The following is a 22154-nucleotide window of genomic DNA, read 5'->3' as shown; positions in this document are numbered from 1 at the left end:
ATGTGTTATGTGATTTGTGCCATGCATTGCAATAACAGAGCTTCGGTTGCTGTTTTTCAAAACATTTCCAGTTGGGTGACTATTAATAGTTTCTGAGAGACAAGAGTCAGACCTTACCATTTCTAGGCATCTTTTCCTTTCTGAAGCCGAGATGGAATTTGCCTCATGGCTTCACTCTGATCTCAGCAAGAATGTTTTCAAAAGAAGTTCCTTGTTTTTTCAAGGACTGTTTGCATGAGTGGTTCAATGCTTTCCTATCATGGAGCTCTAAAGCCGCTGGAAAAATATGTGGGAATTGGGCTGTATAATGGATTCGCTGCATTTAGCTCCAATCAGTGTGCTGATTGTGCCTCCAGGTGACTCCAGTATTTCCAATCTCTGTTTGCTTTTCTCTTTTGTTTACAGGAGCGGAGGGCACAGTGTTCCCTAAATCTATAGAAACACCTAACGTCAGGGCAGAGCCCTTCAAGGAACTAAGGTAAACTTCTGACTTTGGTTTGCATTGATTAATGGCTATTGCCTTGCTCTGCGCAACTGGCCAATGATTCATTCTGAATAAATAATAAGTGTCACAACGTGAATACATAAATTGAAAGAGGTTGGAGAGAACCAGAAGGTAAGCTACAACCAAAAGAAAATTTTCTTTGAGAACTTAAAATTGAGGATCTGGGTGGGGTAACAGGTTGCCCACTTTGTGAAATTTAGATTCATTCATTTGGAATGTTATCTGCTGTATTTTGTGGTACCCAAAACCTATCCAGTTAGAGAACTAGTTGGTAATTGGTTCTGATCAGCCCAAAGAAAAATGATATCTAAAAGAAGCTGAAGTCTAAATATAATACAGATGTCTTACTGTGTAACAAACTCTCCAGTACTTGGGGTGGTATGGTACTAGAAAGAATCCCCTTCTGCAGATGTTCCAGGTGCTGATGTTAATCTTCAAATATTTATAAATGTGCTGCCTTAGCAGAGAATGACTCTGAGATGCTGTGTACTCAGCACCAGCAACTAAGGAAAACACAAAAGAACAGATAGATGGATAAACAGACAGACAGACAGACAGACAGGCAGAGAGAGGGCCTGAAAACCATTCCAGCCACCAAACAACCATCCGATTGTCTCTCCCCACAAAAGGTATTTAAAACGGTATGTTGAAACAAATAGAACTATTCTTTCTATTGCTTCAGTTATTCGTCATAATTGTGATGAATTCAGTGAATACTGGCTTTTTTTTTTTTTTTTCATTTCTGGTAGTTCTTTTACCTAAAAGCAATCATAAATCACCAAATGACCATATATGGCACTGAATAACCATTTCATAATAGACATCAATCATAGACACATGTACTTGCATTGCACAAATTATATCTACTCTTTCATGATGCAGTCTGAAGATCTATGCTTTGCTGAAAAAGCAAGAGCCATGTTCGAGCTTGTGTTTCTCTTAACAGAAGCACATGCTCAGTAAGTGGAAAATGTATCACCTCATTATAAAACCCATAGCATTTTTTGCAAAGTCTATAAGTCTGGATGACTGTAAGGAATAAATTGGGCCAAAGGAAGAGGATAGTTGGTGGAGAATGAGTATCTTTTCATAACAAAATCCCACATAGAGTGGGCTGTATTTTTAAGATTACACATCACACCACAAGGTTCTACTTTTTACTAGCATAACTATCTTCAGCAGAGCTTCCACATGCCTGAGTTTACCTGATTCTCTGTCAGCTAGTTCCTATGTTTCATGTAAGGTACTGAAGCTAGAATCTTTTAAGCAAATGCATCTGAGAAAACTTGCATTTTAGGACTCTATGAGAAAGAGTTACTGCCTGAGAGTGCAATGAACCCTCGTGTCTGTGATGGAAGAGGTCTTTCGAGACCAGCTAATGAGTGGCCTGGTTCCCTTTCTTTACATAGTCTTCTGTAGAAGCAGGTTTCTTACAGTCAGTAATTAGTGATGATTAGCCCCAAGAAAAAGTGCTGTCTAAAAGAAGCAGGACTCTAAATACAATATAGATTTATTTTCTGTGGAACAAAGATTTTCATTACCTAGAAGATTTGGGAAATATAAAAGGAAAGAAGTTAGGCTGTCTTGTCTTTAAGCAGTAAAGTAAGTCTTCTGTAGTTAGAAACAAACCCAACCCAAACCAGTGAGACAAAAAGACAACTCTCCAAGCATTAGCCCACTCTAGAGATGCATAGCCTAAAGAACATGGAACAGAGTATTCGCACATGTTATGCTGGAGACATAATTGTAGTGTTTGTTACACAACTTATAAACAACCTTGAAACTTGCCTTTAAAAAGTTAAACCTCCACAATTTACAAGTAAATCTCCTAAGTCCAGTGCAACAAAATAAATAAAGATTTCGTGCAGTTGGTTTATTTTCCGTGCTTCTTCTAAAGTTATAGGTATGTCCCACAGAGGCTAGAAAGCATGAAATTTTTGAAAATAATTTCAATTTTCATTTTAGATTCCAGGATACACGTGTAGGTTTGTTACATGAGTATACTGCATGATGCTGAGGTTTGGAGTACAAATGATCCGTCACCCAGGTAGTAAGAGTAATACCCAATAGGTAGTTTTTCAACCTTTTGCCTTTTCTCTCTCCTCATCTAGTAGTCCCTCAGTGCCTTTTGTTCCCATCTTCATATTCATGTGTATCCAGTGCTCAGCTCCCACTTATTAGTGAGAATGTGCAGTATTTGGTTTTCTGTTCCTGTGTTAATTTGTTTAAGATAATGGCCTTCAGCTATATTCATGTTACTGCAGAGGACATGATTTTGTTATTTTTTTATGGCTTCATAGTGTTCTATGGTATATATGTACCACATTTTCTTTGTCCAGTCCATCACTGACAGACACCTAGGTTGATTTTCGTGTCTTTACTATTGTATATTGCAGTGAATATACAAGTGCCTATGTCATTTTGATAGAACAATTTATTTCCCTTTGGGTATATATTCAGTAATGGGATTGCTGGGTCAATTGGTAATTGTGTTGTCAGTTCTTTGAGAAATCTCCAAATAATGGCTGAAGTAATTTACATTCCCACAGCAGTCTATAAGCGTTCCTTTACTCCACAGTCTCACCAGCATCTGTTGTTTTTTGACTTTTTAATGATAGTCATTCTGACTGATGTGAGATAGTATCTCATTGTGGTTTTGATTTGTGGTGTGCAGCATTTTTCATGTTTTTTGGCCATAAGTATGCCTTCTTTTGAGAGGTGTCCTTCTATTTCTTTTGCCCACTTTTTAATGGGGTTGTTTTTTGCTTGTTGAATTAAGTTCTTTATAGATATTATATCTTTGTCAGATATTAGACCTTTGTTGGGTGCATAGTTTGATAATATTTTCTTTCATTTTGTAGACTCGCTATTTATCCTGTTGATAGTTTCTTTTCCTGTGGAGAACCTCTTTAGTTTAACGAGGCCCCACTTGTCAATTTTTGGTTTTGATGCAATTGCTTTTGAGGACTTAGTCATAAACTCTTTCCCAAGGCCTATGTCCAGAATAGTATTTCTGAGATTTTCATATATAATTCTTATAGTTTGAGGTCTTCTATTTAAATATTTAATCCATCTTTAGTTAATTCTTAAATATGGGGAAAGGTAGGAGTTCAGCTTTATTCTTCTGCATGTGATTAGCCAGCTATCCCAGCACCAGTTATTGAATAGGGAATCCTTTCCACATGCTTATTTTTGTTGACTTTGTCAAAGATTAAATAGCTATAGGTATGAGACTATTTCTGGTTTCTCTATTCTGTTCCATTGGTCTACATGCCTATTTCTGTATGAATACCATGCTGTTTTGGTTATGGTAGCCTTAAAGTACACTTTGAAGCTGAGTAATGTGACAGCTCTGGAGTTGTTCTTTTTGCTTAGGATTGCTTTGGGCTCTTTTTTGGTTCCATATGAATTTTAGGATTTTTTTTTCCTAATTCTGTGAAAAAATGACATTGGTAGTTTTTAGATTACATTGGACAGTAAGACCATTTTAACAATATTGATTCTTTCATTGATTCCATGAGCACGGAAAGTTTTCCCATTTGTTTTGTCAACTGTGATTTGTATCAGTGGTGTTTTATAGTTCTCCTTGTAGAGATCTTCTTCCTCCTTGGTTAGATGCGTTCCTAGTTACTTTATTTTTTGTGTGGGATTGCTTTCTTGGTTTGGCTCTCAGCATGAATATTATTGGTGTATAGAAATGCTACTGATTTTTGTAAAATGATTTTATCTTTATCAAAGTCATTTCAGTCCTAGGAGCCTTTTGGTAGTGTCTTTAGAGTTTTCTAGCTATAAAATCATATTGTTGGACTGGGTGTGGTGGCTCACACCTGTAATCCCAATGTTTTGGGAGGCCAAGGCTGGAGGATTGCTTGAGCCCAGAAGTCTGAGACAAGCCTGGGCAACATAGTGAAACCCTGTCTCTACCAAAAGAAAAAAAAAATGAATAGCCAGATGTGGTAGTGATGCATGAGGATAGCTTGAGCCCAAGAATTTGAGTTTGCAGTTGGCTATGATCGCACCACTGCTCTCCAGCCTGGTGGCAGAGCAGGACCCTTTCTTTCTCTCTCTCTCTCTCTCTCTCTCTCTCTCTCTCTCTCTCTCTCTCTCTCACACACACACACACACACACACACACACACAGAATCATATTGTTAACCAAGAGAGATAATTTGACTTCTTTTTTTATTTATTTCTCTTGGCTGATTGCTCTGGCAAAGACTTCAGTACTGTGTATAGAAGTGATAAAAGTGGGCATCCTTGCCTCATTCCTGTTCTTAAGGGGAATGCTTCCAGCTTTTGCCTATTCAGTGTGACGTTGGCTGTGTGTTTGTCATAGATGGCTCTTATATTTTTGAGGTAACATACCTCAAAACATACCTTATTTTTTTGAGGTAACATACCTCAAAAACATACCTTTGATGCCTAGTTCTGTTTTTTTGTTGAGGGTTTTCTCATACAGGGATATTGGATTTTATTTAATGCTTTTTTCTGTATGTCTTGAGATGATCATATGGTTTTTGTTTTTTATTCTGTTTATATGATGAATCACATTTATTGATTTTCATATGTTGAACTATCCTTGCATCACAGGAATAAGGGCTATTTAATCATGGTAAATTAACTTTTTCATGTGCTACGGGATTTGGTCTGCTAGTATTTTGTTCAGGAATTTTGCATGTGTGTTTGATGAACAGGAATATTAACCTGTAGATTTCTTTTTTCATTTTGTCTTTGAGAGGTTTTGATATTAGGGTGATGCTGGTTTCCTAGAATGAATTAAGGAGGAGTCCTTCCTCCTTGGTTTTTTAGAATAATTTCAGTGGAAGTGGTACCAGCTCTTCTTTGTACATCTGGTAGAATTTGGCTGTGAATCCATCTGGCCTGGGGCTTTTTTTGCTGATAGGTTTTTATTACTGATTCAGTTTCAGAACTTGATCTTCACTCTGTTCGGGGTTTCAGCTTCTTCCTGATGCAACCTTGGGAGGTTGTGTATTTCCATGAATTTATCCATTTCCTCTAGATTTCCTAGTTCGTATGCATAGAGGTGTGCATAATAGTCTTTGAAGGTCTTTTGTATTTCTGTGGGGTAGCTTGTAATGTCACCTTTGTCATGAAAACATAAAAATATTTTCTTATGTAATTCTAAAGCTTGCTTTTTTTCCTTTTTTTTTGCCCCTGTTGTTCAAACTGTGATAGCCTGGACTGAGTCAGGGACCTAGAATGTCATAATTTAGCTACTTCATCCTTTTGAAATTTTTTAAAATAGTGTTTTATAGGAGTATCTCTCACCAATTGAAAAGATGAACAATTATTGGTAGATTAGCCCAGACCAGTGTGTCAGTCAATGTTTTATATTTGTCATTTCATGGTGCCACATGCTACTCCATGCTATTGATTGCTATTGACCTTGGATATTGTGTAAATTGTTAATGAACTTGGTGACTAACTCTTCTGGTCTCTGACTTTAGCACTGGATCAGTCTTACTTGGCCATATTCACACTGCTATGTCTTCTAGATTTAAGAAAATAGAATAAGTGAGGTTCCTGGACTTGTACTAGCAAATAAAGCTGATAGACTCTTTAGGTGAAGTGAAAGTGGTCCATTCTTTAGTGGTAGCAAAATGGAGGGAAAAGAGCACTGTGCTAGGAGATGGGTGCCTAATGCCAACCCACTGTAGGGGCCAAGGGAAAGCTTCCCTTTCACTATCTGCAGATTTACTAAAAATAAACTGACAACAGGCAGATTAATAGCAGAAAAGGCATAATAAAAAATGTACCTTAATATGTACAGCACAGGGGGATTGTAGGAGAACAATTACCCAATAACCCAATGAGATACAGATGCTTATAGGACTTTCTTCATAGGGGAGGGGAGATGAGGAAAATGTAGCATTTGGGGAGTAGTAAATGATTTTAGGGCAAAATAAATGAACTTGGGGAACATAGAATGGTCTGGGACAAAGTTTGTTGGGACTGCAGAGCAGATGATGTCTGCAAATGATCTTCTTTGAAATACTGAACGAGACTGAAACAGCACACAGTGGTTTGTGACAGAATTCTGTCCAGGTGTGTTGCCATACTTCAGTCTTTCTTCTTACAGTATGAGTCATTAATAAAAACTCAGGGAAGGAACCAACGGTAATTGTTTTTTTCTTTCCTTTGGTGGGGTCCAAACTTTAGGCAGATAAGGGAACTTCAGAAAATAGCTTCTTCCAGACTCTCTGCTGGAAGAGAGCCTTAATTTTAAATTAAGCTAATTTTTAATGAAGCCAAGAGCCTTAAATTTAAAATAGCAAGCCAGGGTGCCATATTTTGTTGTATTAGTTTCTGAGCCCTAATATCCCTATGTGGCCTTGAGCTAATTGTGCAGCCCTGTCTGTGAAAAGGCAGGGCACTTCTAGCTCTAAACAGCAAATCCTTTTATATTATTTTGACTCTTGGTTTCAAAATAATTTTAAAGTTGAGGAAGAGTTATAAAATTTATACAGATAATTATCATCTACCTTCACCCAGTGTTCTCCAAAGTTAACATCTTACATATCTGTGGTACAGTTACCACAACTAAGAAATTAACATTGTACTCCTATAATATCATGCTTTACATAAGATTTGTTTAAAGGAATGAAATCACCTGAAAGACTTATAGATTAAAATATGTAAAAGGACTTTAACAGAAAAGCTATTTGTTAAGAGGTGAATGTATAGATCTTTAAAATTCTCACTGCAGTTAAGTTGGAATGTTTTTATTGAGGGTTGTTTTTCTTTAATATTCTATATCCAGATTTTCTTGCTCTTACTTGTCAATAATAGAAAGCAAATGAATTTAAAAGACCACACCTTATTTATACACAGACTGTCTTTCAAAATAGACAAGCAGAAACTTAAATATACGTGCTCCTCATCTAATCAAACGTGAGAAAATTACATCTATTTTAAAAAGCTTCTCCATCAGAGTAACATTTGCGTTCTCAAACCTCTTTCTTGGCTGCTAGAGGTTTTCTGTTTGTTCTTATTTTTTTTGTTGTTGTTGTTTGCTCGTTTGTTAACAAAAACCAGATTTAAGTCTTCTGGTATTTCTTCCTAGAAGATGTCAGTTAAAGGAGAGGTAGCTTCCTCTTTGCTACAGTTTTGGTTCATTGCCTTTTGTTTTGTTTTGTTCTCAGAGTTACTATATTTGCAGTCTTTGGTTAAGATGTTTGCAAATAATCCAGAGTTGAGCTCAAATTTTCAAAAACCCAAAATGCTTTTCTCCAGACAAATAATGAGTGTTACAAAGGTCTATCCAAGCATCCATCTCAAGTAATGTTTATTGACTTTTTTCCTGCAGGCTAATTCTGAAGTAAAGACACGTTCTGGATTCCAGACTATACTTAAAATTATACCGGGCACTATACCCATCCCTTGAAATGAGAAAAACTCATCTTGAGTTGAAATCTTATTTTAATAAATTCACGATCCTAAACTATGAATATCTTAAATGTTCACTTATTCACTGTTTCCCCCCACCCCCCGAAGTCTATATAAAGACAAATGGAAAAATCACTGATCTCAGACTGTTCATGATCTGAAACAGGAAATAGGCCATTCAGTTTTGCATATGTATTTTCCACAGGAACAGAGGCTTCCTTTGAATGCCTTCCTTGCTCTAAAAATCCCTTTCAACTGTAAAGTTTCCTTGTAGGATTCTGATCCTACAAGAATAGGAAGTAGACTGTGAAGTCTTCTTTCTCAGGTACATGCCATGGCAAATGTTAAAAAAGAGAGAAAGTTATATAGACTACTACATTAACTAATATAGCCAACTTTGTTGTCCTAAATATCCCCCCAAAGCTTGGAAGGAACCATGAAATGTCAAGTCAAAATGTCTTTATAAAAGAATTCTTCATGTTCACACTCAGTTAATATGCTGATGTGCTCTTACATTACATAAAATTATTTACATAAAGTAATTTTTAAAATTTCTTGGAATGCAGAGATAAAATGAGAACTCGAATAATTGATAGTTAAAGAGAATACAACAGAAATATCATCCCCCAATACAATGTCGTGTGATAATTAACATGAACCAAGCCAGAGAAAAATGGAGAATTACAAAATCTACTTAGAAGAGTTAAGTAAAGTTGCCCAAAGGAGTTGGCGTTTTGATTGAAAGAAGAGTGAAAAGGTAAAAACTAACAAATCGGTCTAAGAATTCAAAAGGAATGGTTCTCTGGAACCATTTAGGGTAGGGGCAAACAGCCCAGCATATTTCTGTAACTCCTCAAAATGTTATTGGGTATTTACAAAAAATGAGTTTTATAATGTAATTTTCCTCGTAACAGTTGCATTCTTTAAAAGTTGTATGAAGGCAATTTCAGATATGGTTGCAGAAGACTTTAAAGATTTTATAAGTTTTAAATTCAGTGCACTACTTAATTTAGAACTAAAAATTTCACTAATCTCAAATCTATTGAAAAGAGCTTGAAATAAATAAGGCATTACTCTGTTATTATTTATTTTTCCTCATAATACTACCAGAGTTTAATGACAAAGCAGAAAGATTGTAAGATACATCTGTCATCCCACTATTATGCACTTGAACATCCTGTAGGGTTGCTTTCTTTTTTTTTTTTTTAATAGAAACATACTAAATCTGAACTCCTTTGGGAATGTGTGAGATTTAAAGTCTGTGTTTATCATTGGGAAACAAGGATTAGACAAGGCTTGCACAAGTTGACAAAAATGAATTTATTTCTTTAATTTTATGTTAGAATGTCTATAGCCAACTATTTATAGTCTGTCTGTGGTTTATAAATTTAAACTATCAAAACAGTCTATTAGAGCGGTAGGGCTGAATTAATTAGAGGCTTGGTAATTCTCCCCACACCACTGACAGTTACAGTACCAAAATATTGGATGAATAGTCTGACTTTTAAAAACATACAGGTTGAGGCCAGGTGTGGGGTGGCCCATGCCTGTGATTCCAGCACTTTGGGAGGCTAAGGCAGGAGGATCACCTGAGCTCAGGAGTTCCAGATCAGCCTGGCCACCATGGTGAAACCCTGTCTCTACTAAAAATACAAAAATTAGCTGGGTGTGGTGGTGCATGCCTGTAATCCCAGCTAGTTGAGAGGCTGAGGCAGGATAATCACTTGAACCCAGGAGGCAGAGGTTGCAGTGAGCTGAGATCACGCCACTGCACCCCAGCCTGGGTGACAGTGTGACTTTGTCTCAAAAAATAATAATAAATAAAAATTAAAATTAAAAAAACACATAGGTTGAACATCCCAAATCCAAAAATCCAAAATGCTCTAAAATCGAAAACTTTTTGAGGACTGACATAAAGCTCAAAGGAAATACTCATTGGAACATTTCAAATTTCAGATTTTCAGATTTGGGATGCTCAACCTGTAATGCAGGTATTTCAAAATCTGAAAAAATTCATAATTCAAAAACACTTCTGGTCCCTTATTTCAGATAAAGGATCCTCAGCCTGTATAAACATATATATTGAAAGTGAGACAGACACATACAAAGAGACAGAGAGACAGACACACGGAGGAGTGTATATTGAGCTTCTTAACTGTGGGTACATGGTATATGGGGCAGTATAACTGAATACCATTGTGGAAGAAATCCCTAAATTTTCTCCCTTTTGAACTGTCATCATCACAACTGTCCTCGTCGCATGCTGTGAACGACATCCATGTTGGTCAGCAGTCTGTACTTTGAAGGCATCCTGCCCTGGGTTTGAATTTGGCCTAAATGCCTATCTGCTTTGTGAATTTGGGCAAGTCTCTTAAGCTCTCCTGGGTCTAATGCCTAGAACATAAGACAAGTTCTGAATGTAACCTCAACAAATGTTAGTTTTTTGGAGGAAAAGGCAAGCAGCTGTCTTTCATCAGGGTTCAAGAACTCAGACAGGAATTAACAGAGCTTAGAATGTCATCAACCAGTACAAAGTTTGTATCAAATCATAGTAACCAACAATTATCTTTCAATTAAGGACAAAATAACTACTGTGCTTACATTTACTATTAACACGCACATAAGAAAAGATATTTCAACTAACAGAGTTCACGTAGTCTTAGAATAAAACACAGTTCCGTAAGTCACATCCATTGAACTGTATTAACATATTAACGTGTCATTATGTTGCCTCTATTTTTTCATTTTGCAAAAGACCCAAGTGACTTCATCTTTCAAGACTAGTTAACCCAAATATGTATGTTCCTTTTCTCCCTTGATTTCCTTTCCTCTTGTATCCCAACATTCTTCCTTCTCCTTTTCCGTATTAGTATCAGTACTATAGTTTGAATTTGACTACGTATTTCATTTTTCTCCCTTAGCGCCAGTATTTCTCCAGGATGCCCTTTTCATCCTAGAGTTCTGTTAGAGTGTAGAAGGCAAAAAAAAAAACAAAAAAAAGGGGCAAAATAAAAGTGATGCTTCAATATTTGAGTCATTTCCATCTTCTCCCTTGGTCTATTTATCAAAAACTCTTTTACAAATGTGACAGAAATTATATTTTGAACAAATTAAACCTATGTGTTATATATTCATCTCCTGTATACATTGTAGCTCTTCCATTAGAGACCAGGGAAGGATACACAGCAAATAACATCAAAGGGGAAAATGAGGCAAGGACATAGGGAAGTCCATTCAGAAAGGAGGAAGAAGTTGAAAGCCCATCTCTTCTGTTCTCTGGTGAAGTGTAGGAAGAAGATGGGACATGTAGGAAAAGCAAGGGGTGAAATGTATACCCTGATGATGTCTCTCCTCTGAGTCATGGAGGAGGGAAGCCAGTTAGATAGGGTTTAAGGAAAGTTGAAAGTAAAGGGTCATTGTGTATTTTTAATTGAGACTCTAAGAGGTGGCCAACTGCAGGGTGGTCCCATACCAGCTGGATTGTTAAGTGGCTGGAGAGGGAAAAAGGGCGTGGGACAGCACTCTTGAATCTCCTTCAACTCCTAGAGGAAGGGTGAAGGGTTTGTCAAACGGACCACATGGAGTCCTGTCAAGGAATGCTGATGGACAACTGGTGGTGAAGGCTGGCAGGCAGCCTTCTACAGAGACATCCTGCAATAGGGCTAAAGGTTCAAAGTAGATAGTTCAGCTTGTGGGTGGAGTGGGTCTACCCTCATGGTCTACCCATACCCTTTGCAGCTGATCCTCAGTGAGCACTGAGTGGGTCCAGAGAGCCCACCACCAAATCCACTGCAGACTTAAGCACAGACTGTTAGCCAGACACTAGATGCTGATTAAATGTGCATTTCCTGGAATCTGAATTTTCCTTATTCTTGTCATCAGGAGGTCACATAAGCCTTTTCCCCTCTATCTTGATAATGATATCCTTAAGAAGGAAAGGAAATTTGAAAGACTGATTATTTATCTTAAAGAATAAATGTAAACTTTTGGATCACAGAGAGGTTGACAAAATAAACTCAGTTTAATTTTTCTCCACAATCCATAAGGATAAGCAGTTTGAAAGAAAAAGTAATTCAGGTAAGGACAATAAAGAAATGCCATTTGCTTTGTGTGGATAAAGATGATTTGTCAAATAACCAGCCTTCAAGATAGGGTATCATGCCAGTCATAAAGTATCTTATGTGACTTTGCCAAGCTTTGAAGGCCATAATTCTTCTCCTCAGTATCATGTAGGAAGCACAAATATGATCAAAGGGAAAATGAAACACTTTCAGAATCCATTGTTAGGCACCTGCTATTCGTGATTTTCATTTCTCTGTAGGTCTTGAACCAGGATCGATTACAACTGTGGTCCATAACTGATGCTCTAAACATCCTCCCCAAAAATAGTCCTAGATATTTTTAAAATATTTTAAATTTAACTAGGTATTGGGGAAAATGTCTTGAGTACCAAAACGTTTCACAAGCCCCTCAAAATCATGACTAGACATTACTAGACCATCTATGAAAGCTAGAGCACATAGAGCAATGTGCAGTGATTGTCCCTGTCATGATCAGCCCATTTTCACCTGAATTTGAGAGGAGCAATGTGACATCATTCTCATCATTCCCAGACAAGTGAATGTTACTTAAAAAGTAAAATTATATCACCTAGATTAATTTTAATGTAAAGGATTAAAATATGAAAAGCCCAAAAGATAAAATCATAATGAGAGGGGATAAAATTGTGCTTTTATCCACGTGGTCAGGACAGATGTGACATTTTAAAAATAAATGATAACCTCTCAGCTTTTTAGAGCAGAATGGGCAAGTGTGTTTATTTCCCGAAATTCCTAAGTTGTGGCCATTTTCTTCCTCAAACAGAGTAATGTGACTTTATTGTTGTTTTTATCTTGATTAAAATGTCAGACCCTGTCATTTATTATGGAAAGTGTCTGGGGTATATTCTGTTATTCTTCAGCAACACACAATTGCTTTCGACTCTTCCCTTTTTTCCCCTCAGTGGGATGCCCCTGCTGGGTGTATAGACAGAAAATCTTGCTTAATTACCCCTTTCATGATCTTGGCTTGAAGCCAGCTTTGTTTTATTCCACTTATAACCTTTTCAAAACAAAGAGTAATGGGAGTTTAGAGGAACAAGCTGACAACAGTTTTTACCTGAAATAAGTTGAGAACCAGAAAGTGCATTTTTAAAAAACATCAGCCAAAGAGGTTCTTATTTTTTCCTGGATCCAGAACTTTCCATGGATTATTAGAATATAATATGAATGAGAGTAAGACTATCAGATCTCAGGGAAAACTAGATAAGCCTGCCTAATTTCCTGGCCATGGGCTATGTGCCATGTTGGGCTAGATGTCGCTTCCTTGTTTGTTGCCCTTCAGTGACTGTCACTAACTTGAAGGTAAAATTTCAAAGCAATAGCATTCATATACAATCTTAGACATTGGTCAAGTCATCTCCTGTTACCCTTTCCCCCTCCCTTCACCTTTTCTTAGTTGTAATTCTTCCTCTGCCCTTTCCCTATTTTCCATTCCTTCCACTGAGCATGTAGTTCCTGCTGTCATATTTTAATTTCCAGTGTTCTTTATACTGTGGTGGTTTCCTTTTATAGCATCCTGTATTAATTTCATAGAGGTACTATCTTCTCTTTTCTCTTTGAGTCTATTAATAATAGTTTCTGTCAAGTTTCTTCTGTTTTCCACATTAAAAAAGAAAGAAAAATTCAGGTCTCTGGCTTTCCGATTGGAGCTTTATCAAATGGTTGATGATTCATGGATGTCTATTCTTTTTTTTTTTTTTTTTTTTTTTTTTGAGACAGAGTCGCACTCTGTCACCCAGGCTAGAGTGCAGTGGTGCAATTTCAGTTCACTGCAACCTCCGCCTCCTGGATTCAAGTGATTCTCCCCGCTCAGCCTCCCAAATAGCTGTGATTACAAGCCCACACCACCACGCCTGGCTAATTTTTATATTTTTTTAGTAAAGACGGGGTTTCACCATGTTGGTCAGGCTGGTCTCGAACTCTGGACCTCAGGTGATCCACCCACCTCGGCCTCCCAAAGTGCTGGGATTACAGACATGAGCCCTATTCATTTTTAAGAATGAAGCAGCAAGAGTCTCCTGGAAAGTTTTGTGTATATGAATGGGGCTTATTGGGTGGGGGGCTTCTAGGTAGAAGGATGAGCTGGGATTCTTAGGTGGATGCTCTGTGTCAATGCATTTTGCATTGCCATAAAGGAATACCTGAGACTGAGTAATTTATAAAGAAAAGAGGGTAATTTGGCTCACAGTTTCACATGCTGTATAAGGAGCATGGCACTGGCATCTGCTTGGCTTCTTGTGAGGCCTCAGGAAGTTTTACCTGTGGCAGAAGACAAGAGGAGCTGGCATGTAACATGGCAAGAGAAGGGGAACAAGAAAGAGATGCTGGGCTCTTTAAAACAACCAGCTCCTGTGTGAAATAATAGAGTGAGAACTCCAGTGTGAAGGCACAATAGAGTTTATTTGTTAGGGACCCGCCCCCATGACCCAAACACCTCCTCCTAGGCCCTGCCTCCATCACTGGGAGCCACATTTTAATATGAGATTTGAAAAGGATATATATCCAGATTATATCAGACCCCAAATGTCAGAATCTGTAGGTATTTTCTCTTGGGCTGGTCAGCTTCCCTTCCCCAGAGAGAGATCCTAATCTCTTGCTTGGGATAAATCCGGTTGTCAATATTGTTCATATTGGAGTCTTGGAGGTTTCACTCTTCAATACGTAGGTTTTCATGTAATTCCATTTTTAGTCCAGCACTGCTGCCCTCAGCTGTCCTGCTATCACAGATTCCAGAGTTAACCTCAAGTCTTACACAGTGAGGATGGTCTGGTTACCAGGATGTACATAGTGAAGAAACAGTCTCTAGGGGTCTTATGGTTTCCCACAGAGACCTAAACAAATCTTCCTGAGTGCAGCCCCACCGGATGCTCCCAGCGACAGAGGTGCCTGGTAGCTATGATTCCTGAGCCTGGCCATGAATTTACAGCTTGAATCAACCCACAGCTCGGTCTTCACCAAACCCACAGTCTCTTAGCTTTTAGCTTCCCATCATCTGCCAAGGAAATTACTATTTGTTGCTTGCTTTTCAACTTCCAAAGCATTGTTGACATGTTTCTTCTGTTCTTCTTCTCTCTCCCTTCCTCCCTTCATCCTTACAGGTTTGGGTCATTTCAGGGTCCATTCATAGCCACTGTATGAGTGTTTCAGGAAAGAGCGGAGGTAGACAAAGGTGTTCAGTTCAGTATTTAATCAGAAGTCCTCTCTCACCTGTCCGTAGGCTTTAGACATCCTGCCCTTTTCTTGTTTGCTGTAGAGTGCCTTAGAGCCTTCATGTTGCCGTTCTCTTTTCTTGAAGCACTCGTCTCTACTTTTTTCTAGATAATCCTATTTATGTTTCAACTCTCAGCTTAAATGTCTTGTCTTAACCTAAGGACATCTTCCTTGGTATGCCCCAGGCTCACCGTACTTCCCCTATTACATATGCAGTGTGTGTGTGCCCCGCATGTGCCCTACATGCTCACAGATTCACTGACTGAAATGTCTTCCACCTTTGCCATTGTCTGCAAGGGGTTTCAAGTTAGATGAATCATTACAAATCCATTCCCCTCAAAAGTGTGTGTTCAGCCAGCATAAAGATGAGTAACTATCTCCAACACATTGTTTATGAAGGAGGGCTATGAAAGCTTTCCTGGGGTCTGTAGTTATGCCTAAGCACATATTTATCCCATGGCTTTCTTTTTTCTATTCATAATATGTCATTTCCAAAGGAGAATAATCCATTCCTCTTTCATTTACTGAAAGCAGTTTTAAAACTTCACATTCCTTTTTTGTTCATGAGTTATGCAATAGTCACACTTCAGCAGAGCTGTGCTTAATTTGAAGCCCCTGGCCTACAGTTCCTATTCATCTTCTCAAGCATGGTTGTCGTAATTCACAGAGGAATGCCAAGTCCTCTTTTACCCAGTGATACCTTTCATTGCCGCTTCTTATTTACAATGGAAGACGAGTTTCCAGTTCTTTGAGCTTTTTTCACAAATACAACCTGACTCATTAATGATAATTTTCCTTGCCTGGCATCTGGACTCAAACACATTCACTCCAGAATAACAAAGCACAGAGGAATTTGAATCCCTTGACAATCCAAGCACCATACCCCTAACCTTGAATAGAAAATAGATGCTAATAAATTCAGGGTCTTAAAAATGTGAATTATAGTCATTTCACACTTCGTGACAGCTTCATGCTGAAGAAATAGCTTAAAACTTAATTACAATGCTTGTCCCTTCCTTAAGTGCAGATGGCATTCTTCAGATAGATTTTTGCCATGACATGTGAGGAACACAGTTGAGAAACTAGTTATTCATGATGGAGAATATTGACTGTGGACTGATTAGAGGAAAGTGTTGACACCTTCCTAACATAATGCATCTGTCTATTAGTGTATGGTTCTCCCTCTGGCCCTCATAGAAAGCTCTTTGGGAAATGATGAAAATGCCATTCAGCCTTTGAATGCAGATGTATGTATTAATAGAAAATGTGCCTGATGAGTGGGATTAAAATGGAGAGCAGAAGGCGTTAGGCTTCTTCTGATTGCCTACCCCCACAAATGACTAGGCTGCTCTTTGATGGCCATTTGTGAGACACACAAACATAATGAATCAGACATGGCCCACTTTTGGCATTGGAGAAGCTATGATAATACATTCAATACATTCATGGCTAATTGTAAAGCAAGAAGTCAGCTGGAAAAGGATGATGTATGAAGGATTCTTTTCCCTGTTACATATAATCCCATAGCGTCAGCCACACAGCAACTAAGTTAAGAACAGGTAAAGGCACAAATCCCCCTGTCTTTGTGCAAGGTGTGATGCTGTTACAAAAAGAGAATTTTCCTCTTCATTCTTATGCCTTAGAATGGCTCAGAAGCAAGAGGGGCAGAGCCAAAAGTGAGACAACTTGATATAAGAAAGCAGTTTCTAATGGACCGAAGTGGTAAACAATCTCCCATAGTCACGGACGTCCCATCACTGAGACACTCAAGGCAAGGGGGGGAACTATCATAGCAAGACTATCAGAGATGTGTCAGGCATCAGAAGGAGAGAAGATTTTAGCTAAATAATACTCAAGTCTGCTCTCCTATGAAGATTCTAAGACTCGGGCTTCAAGTGCTGCTCAAAAATACAGTTAGATGAGGAACCTCTCATTAAGTTTAAATTCTTTGCAAAGCACTATTCCTTGAGTAGTTGAAGGACAGAATCTGTGACCGGCATTGACTCCTTTTTATGCCTTATACTATGGGTGTTTAGAAAACAATTCAGATTTTTATCATGGTTTATAAATTTCAAGAGAGCATTTTCACAAGTAGTCCTCTAAGAATTTCCTAAAGCAGAATGGGACGCAGTGACTTCATTCCCATTGTACTGATGAGAAAACTGAAAGGTTAATGTGAAATGCCTCCTGTTTGACATAATGAAATGCATATCCTTTCTCACAGCTCCATAAGACTTTAAAGTGTTGGTGGGTGACCCAGAATCTCTGTGATGGCAGCACTTGGTAAAGATGAGCAGAACCGTGGGGTCTGACTGCTGGACACCAGATCCTGCCTTTGTCACTTCCTAGAGTGTGACTCTGGCAAAATTTAAAATCCTCTTTTGTATCAATTCCCTCCTTTGTGAAAATGGACAAGAACAACGCCAGCCTCAGAACAAATTTTTGAGAATTAAATGACATCATAGACATGAACTACTGCAAACATTACCTAGAATGTAGAGCTTAATAAATGTTAATTTCTGGGGCTTCATTTTTGAAGCAACAGATTGTTACTTATTCTTGAGAAAGGCCAAGGAAGTGGTCCTAGGCCAAGGAAGTGGTCTTGACATTAGCTTCAGACAGTCCTAACCCTATCACTTATTACCAGGGACTTAACCTCTCTGAGCTTAGGTCTTCCCATTTGCAGAATGGGGATGCCAATACCATTAAGTAAGAAAATCCAGGCTGAAATGCACTGAAAATCCAGGCTGATATAGGCACAATGATGTGCCTATATCTTCTGCCTTATAGATAATGGTCAGCAACAGGTTAATAGCCTATTTTGTACCAGTCCAGATAATCAAGACAGCAATAAAACAAGGATGGACCAATTAATTTGCCAGACTGGTCCCAAAATTAAAACTGAACTTTAACCCTGCTTGTGAAATGTTCTCATAGCAAAGGTATTTGCCTTTATATGAAGGCACGAGAGAGCCAAACTGTTGCTAAGGAGAGGCAAACTCAGAAACTTAAGCACTACATAGACAGGATGAAGTGGTAAGCACTGTGGCTATGAATAAAAAGGTGAGTTTTGTAAGCATTCATACTGCAAAGAGTTTTTGAACTTTTTCTGAATTGAATTGCAGTATGATGAGAGACAGAGTGGCAGCATTGATTCATTAAAAATGAAAAAGAGGCCGGGCGCAGTGGCTCACGCCTGTAATCCCAGCACTTTGGGAGGCCGAGGCGGGTGGATCATGAGGTCGGGAGATTGAGACCATCCTGGCTAACACTGTAAAACCCCATCTCTACTAAAAAAATACAAAAAAAAATTAGCCGGGCGTGGTGGCGGGCGCCTGTAGTCCCAGCTACTCGGGAGGCTGAGGCAGGAGAATGGCATGAACCCAGGAAGCAGAGCTTGCAGTGAGCCGAGATCGCACCACTGCACTCCAGCCTGGGTGACACAGCGAGACTCTGTCTCAAAAAAATAGTAATAATAAAATTAATTAAATAAATAAATACATAAGAAAAAGAATAGAATTTAAATATTAATATTTAAAAATCTAACTCTAACACTAGAGTGTGGTAGTGACCAAAATACTTTCCTTCCTGACTCCTTCAGTCATTTGTAAGAAGGAGATGACTGATTAAATCAAGCTCCTTAGAGGACCAGACCAAGCAGAAATCTCAGAAACAAGACGCCTTATCTGGCTACGTTTTATTCCTGTTGCCAACTGCTGCCAGGAATCAATAGCTCTCTCTTAACCATAGCATGGAAATGAAATTACACATTAAACTCTAATGAGATTTATTTAATTTTTCAAATGGAATATTTCATATTGTCCAAGAGAGTGTCCATTTATTTTCAATACGTTCATAAAGTTTTTGATCCTTCATTAAGTTGCGCCCTTATGAATTATATTGTGTTCTTTTCCCCAAAAGCCAAGTGGGTACCTATTTTTCATGTGGCTTGGGTAGACTTTTGTCTCATAACCCCAGGGTGTTGCCACAGAACTCCTGGTTCCTGCCTGCAACCTGTTGCTGGCCCAGATTAACCTATGAGATAAAGTGGCTGCAGTGTTTTTTCCAGGAAAATTAATTATTTTTGGTAATAACAGGTAGACACCCTCTGTGGCCATTAAAAGCAAACCCCAGCAGTATTTTTCAAAGGGCTGGTGTCACTTGAACAGACACTGTGAATGAGTTCTACTGGATAAATAGCACACAGTCAAAATGTTGGTTCCAGGGGCTTTCTGGGGGCAGCTCTTGAAACAGGGTTGAGGGCTTCAGCCTGGGACCTCAAGACAAGGTAAGCAATGCTGGCCTTGCAGTTCATGAGCAGCTCTCACATCCCACCCAAAAACCTTGATGAGCCCTGGGGATACAGCCTAGGAAGAAGGAAAAGGGACAGCAGCCTCAAAATGTCATTTCACAAGGTGAACCCATTCATAAGGCTTTGAGATGACATCTGATGCCAAAATCTGTACATTTCAGCCAAGTGGATGAACTCTAGCTGAACTCGCCATGCTAAACACATAAATACCACCCAATTGAATGCGTTCCTTACACAGATATTTGAATGCTTGCTATGTGTCTGCCTATATGTGCTAGGGAATCAATGATGAGCAAGACAGATGTGGTCCCTGCCCTCATGGAGTCTGTGTTCTAGCCAGGGAGACTTTAAATACCCAGGCAAGGTGATCAGCATTTATTTAGCACATTCCTGGGCCTACCATCAGCCTGTTTACTTTGTAAATATTATCTATTTAAACTTCTCATCAGGAGAACCTCCTTTGGGAAAAGGCTCTGTAATCATCTCCATTTTCCAGATGAGGAGTCAAAGACTTGTAGAGTTTCAGGGGCATGCAGAAGAATATTGAAACAGCCATCCCATTACTGGGTATATACCCAAAGGATTATAAATCACGCTGCTATAAGGACACATGCACATGTATGTTTATTGCAGCACTATTCACAATAGCAAAGACTTGGAACCAACCCAAATGTCTATCAATGATAGACTAAATTAAGAAAATGTGGCATGTATACACCATGGAATACTATGCAGCCATGAAAAAGGATGAGTTCACGTCCTTTGAAGGGACATGGATGAAGCTGGAAACCATCATTCTGAGCAAACTATCTCAAGGACAGAAAACCAAACACCGCATGTTCTCACTCACAGGTGGGAACTGAACAATGAGAACCCTTGGACACAGGAAGGGGAACATCACACACCAGGACCTGTTTTGGGGTTGGAGAAGGGAGGAGGGATAGCATTAGGAGATATGCCTAATGTAAATGATGAGTTAATGGGTGCAGCACACCAACATGGCACATGTATACATATGTAACAAACTTGCATATTGTGCACATGTACCCTAGAGCTTAAAGTATTACAAAAAGAGTCTGGTGGAGAAAGTTTTATATTTGGCTGACATTAACCCATATTCTTCTTGCTAAACCCTACCACCATGCAAAAGGAGTCCGCTCTCAGCTAGGGGACAGTAGGAACCTCAGTGTCACATTGCATTTCTTATTATCTCTATTGCATTAATTTAGGAAGGTTTTCAGACTTCCTGTTTAACTAGAAATGGCCAGAAGGAGTGAAACACCTATCTCCATGGCCTTTTGCATCATGTAATTATTATTTATTTGCTTGCTTTATTGTTAATCTTATTTATTGGGTTGTAAATGCTAAGCCAGTGATTCCCAATGTTTGTTTCATTTTGGGACCAGCTGGGGAGTTTAAAAATAATCCCGATTCCTAGTCCACATCCCAGAACAATGAAGTCAGCATCTTTAGGAGTGTGACCTAGATATCAGTATTGCTCAGAACAGGCCTGTGATGCCAGGTGATACCAGGCTGTGGCTGAGGTTGAGAACTGGGTTCTAACAGCACAGATCCTGTGTCAAGTGCTCTCATCACTGAACACATTGATTTTGTAAGGTGTGAAACAGTGACCAGCATATAACTGGGCACCCAGTAAATGTTTGTTGAATAAGTGGGTAGGTAGAGAGACAGGGATGGGTGAGTGAGTGAACAAAGAAACCAATGATTGCAGCAGTTATTGGAGGTAAAATTTTAGGGTAACTATTAGATAATTCTTTACAGTTGACCTTACAAAAGTTCAGATTCTGTATACTACTGCACCAAAAAATCATGGAAGGCTTTAGATAAATACATAAGTATATGAAAAAGTACACAGCAAACTGCAGGGTGCTCACATCATCCAGAAGTGAAATTCTCTTCACCTTCCTTAATATGAATTAATCTCCAATCTTGGCACACTCCCATCTCGACAGTGCAGGCAGCCGTTACATCAAAGGTAATGGTTCATTATTATTTCTTCAGTGAATCATTGTTTGTCTGAAGGAAGCAGAGATAACAAAGAGGAAATTATAGTTTGTGTGGGATGATATGATTGCTTGTAAACCGAGCCATAAAAAGAAGTATACGTGAGCAATTGAGAATTCCCTCTCTGTCCTCTCACTGCAGAACTGAGCAAAGGGAGCAGTGTATGCCCTATTAACATTTTAATTAGGGTGGGAGACAGACACTGAAGCATTTTCCACACCTGAGAAACCCACAATTTTCTTGTTACAGTGTTGATTACACCCCTGGATAACTCTGTGGAATACCAATGCCATGTTGGGTGAATCAATGTTTTATTCTAGTTCTGATTAACATAAAAGTTCAGGTGAGTCTGTGAATATAGGAGGGAGCAACAGAAAGACCAGTGGAGAATGCAGCATTTGCATGGATTTCTGCTGATGTCCCTAGTACTGCTTTGTCCATATATTACTCGGATGTCAGCTGAGATTATCCTCTCCTGTAATATCTACCTAAAAGTGATTGATGCAAAATGCTTTTGACAGATTGTGGAACATCTCATGTCTTTCTAAGGACCTCCTTGTAGTTTCATGATCACCTCTGACTTTGAACTCCTGCT

The 22154-nt window shown here is 38.7% G+C and overlaps 1 protein-coding gene across 1 annotated transcript in view; it reads left to right on the top strand.

Annotated features, from left to right (window-relative positions):
• SGCD (sarcoglycan delta) overlaps positions 1–22154 on the top strand; it is a 249246-nt gene that overhangs the window by 138210 nt on the left and 88882 nt on the right. The window contains 1 exon segment of the mRNA XM_017854388.1: positions 406–478. Coding sequence (XP_017709877.1) covers positions 406–478 — 73 coding nt within the window.

This window comes from Rhinopithecus bieti, unplaced genomic scaffold (assembly GCF_001698545.2).
Source record: "Rhinopithecus bieti isolate Rb0 unplaced genomic scaffold, ASM169854v2 scaffold_38833, whole genome shotgun sequence".
In the NCBI taxonomy this organism is placed as follows: domain Eukaryota; kingdom Metazoa; phylum Chordata; class Mammalia; order Primates; family Cercopithecidae; genus Rhinopithecus; species Rhinopithecus bieti.
This window is presented reverse-complemented; position numbering and strand designations above follow the sequence as displayed.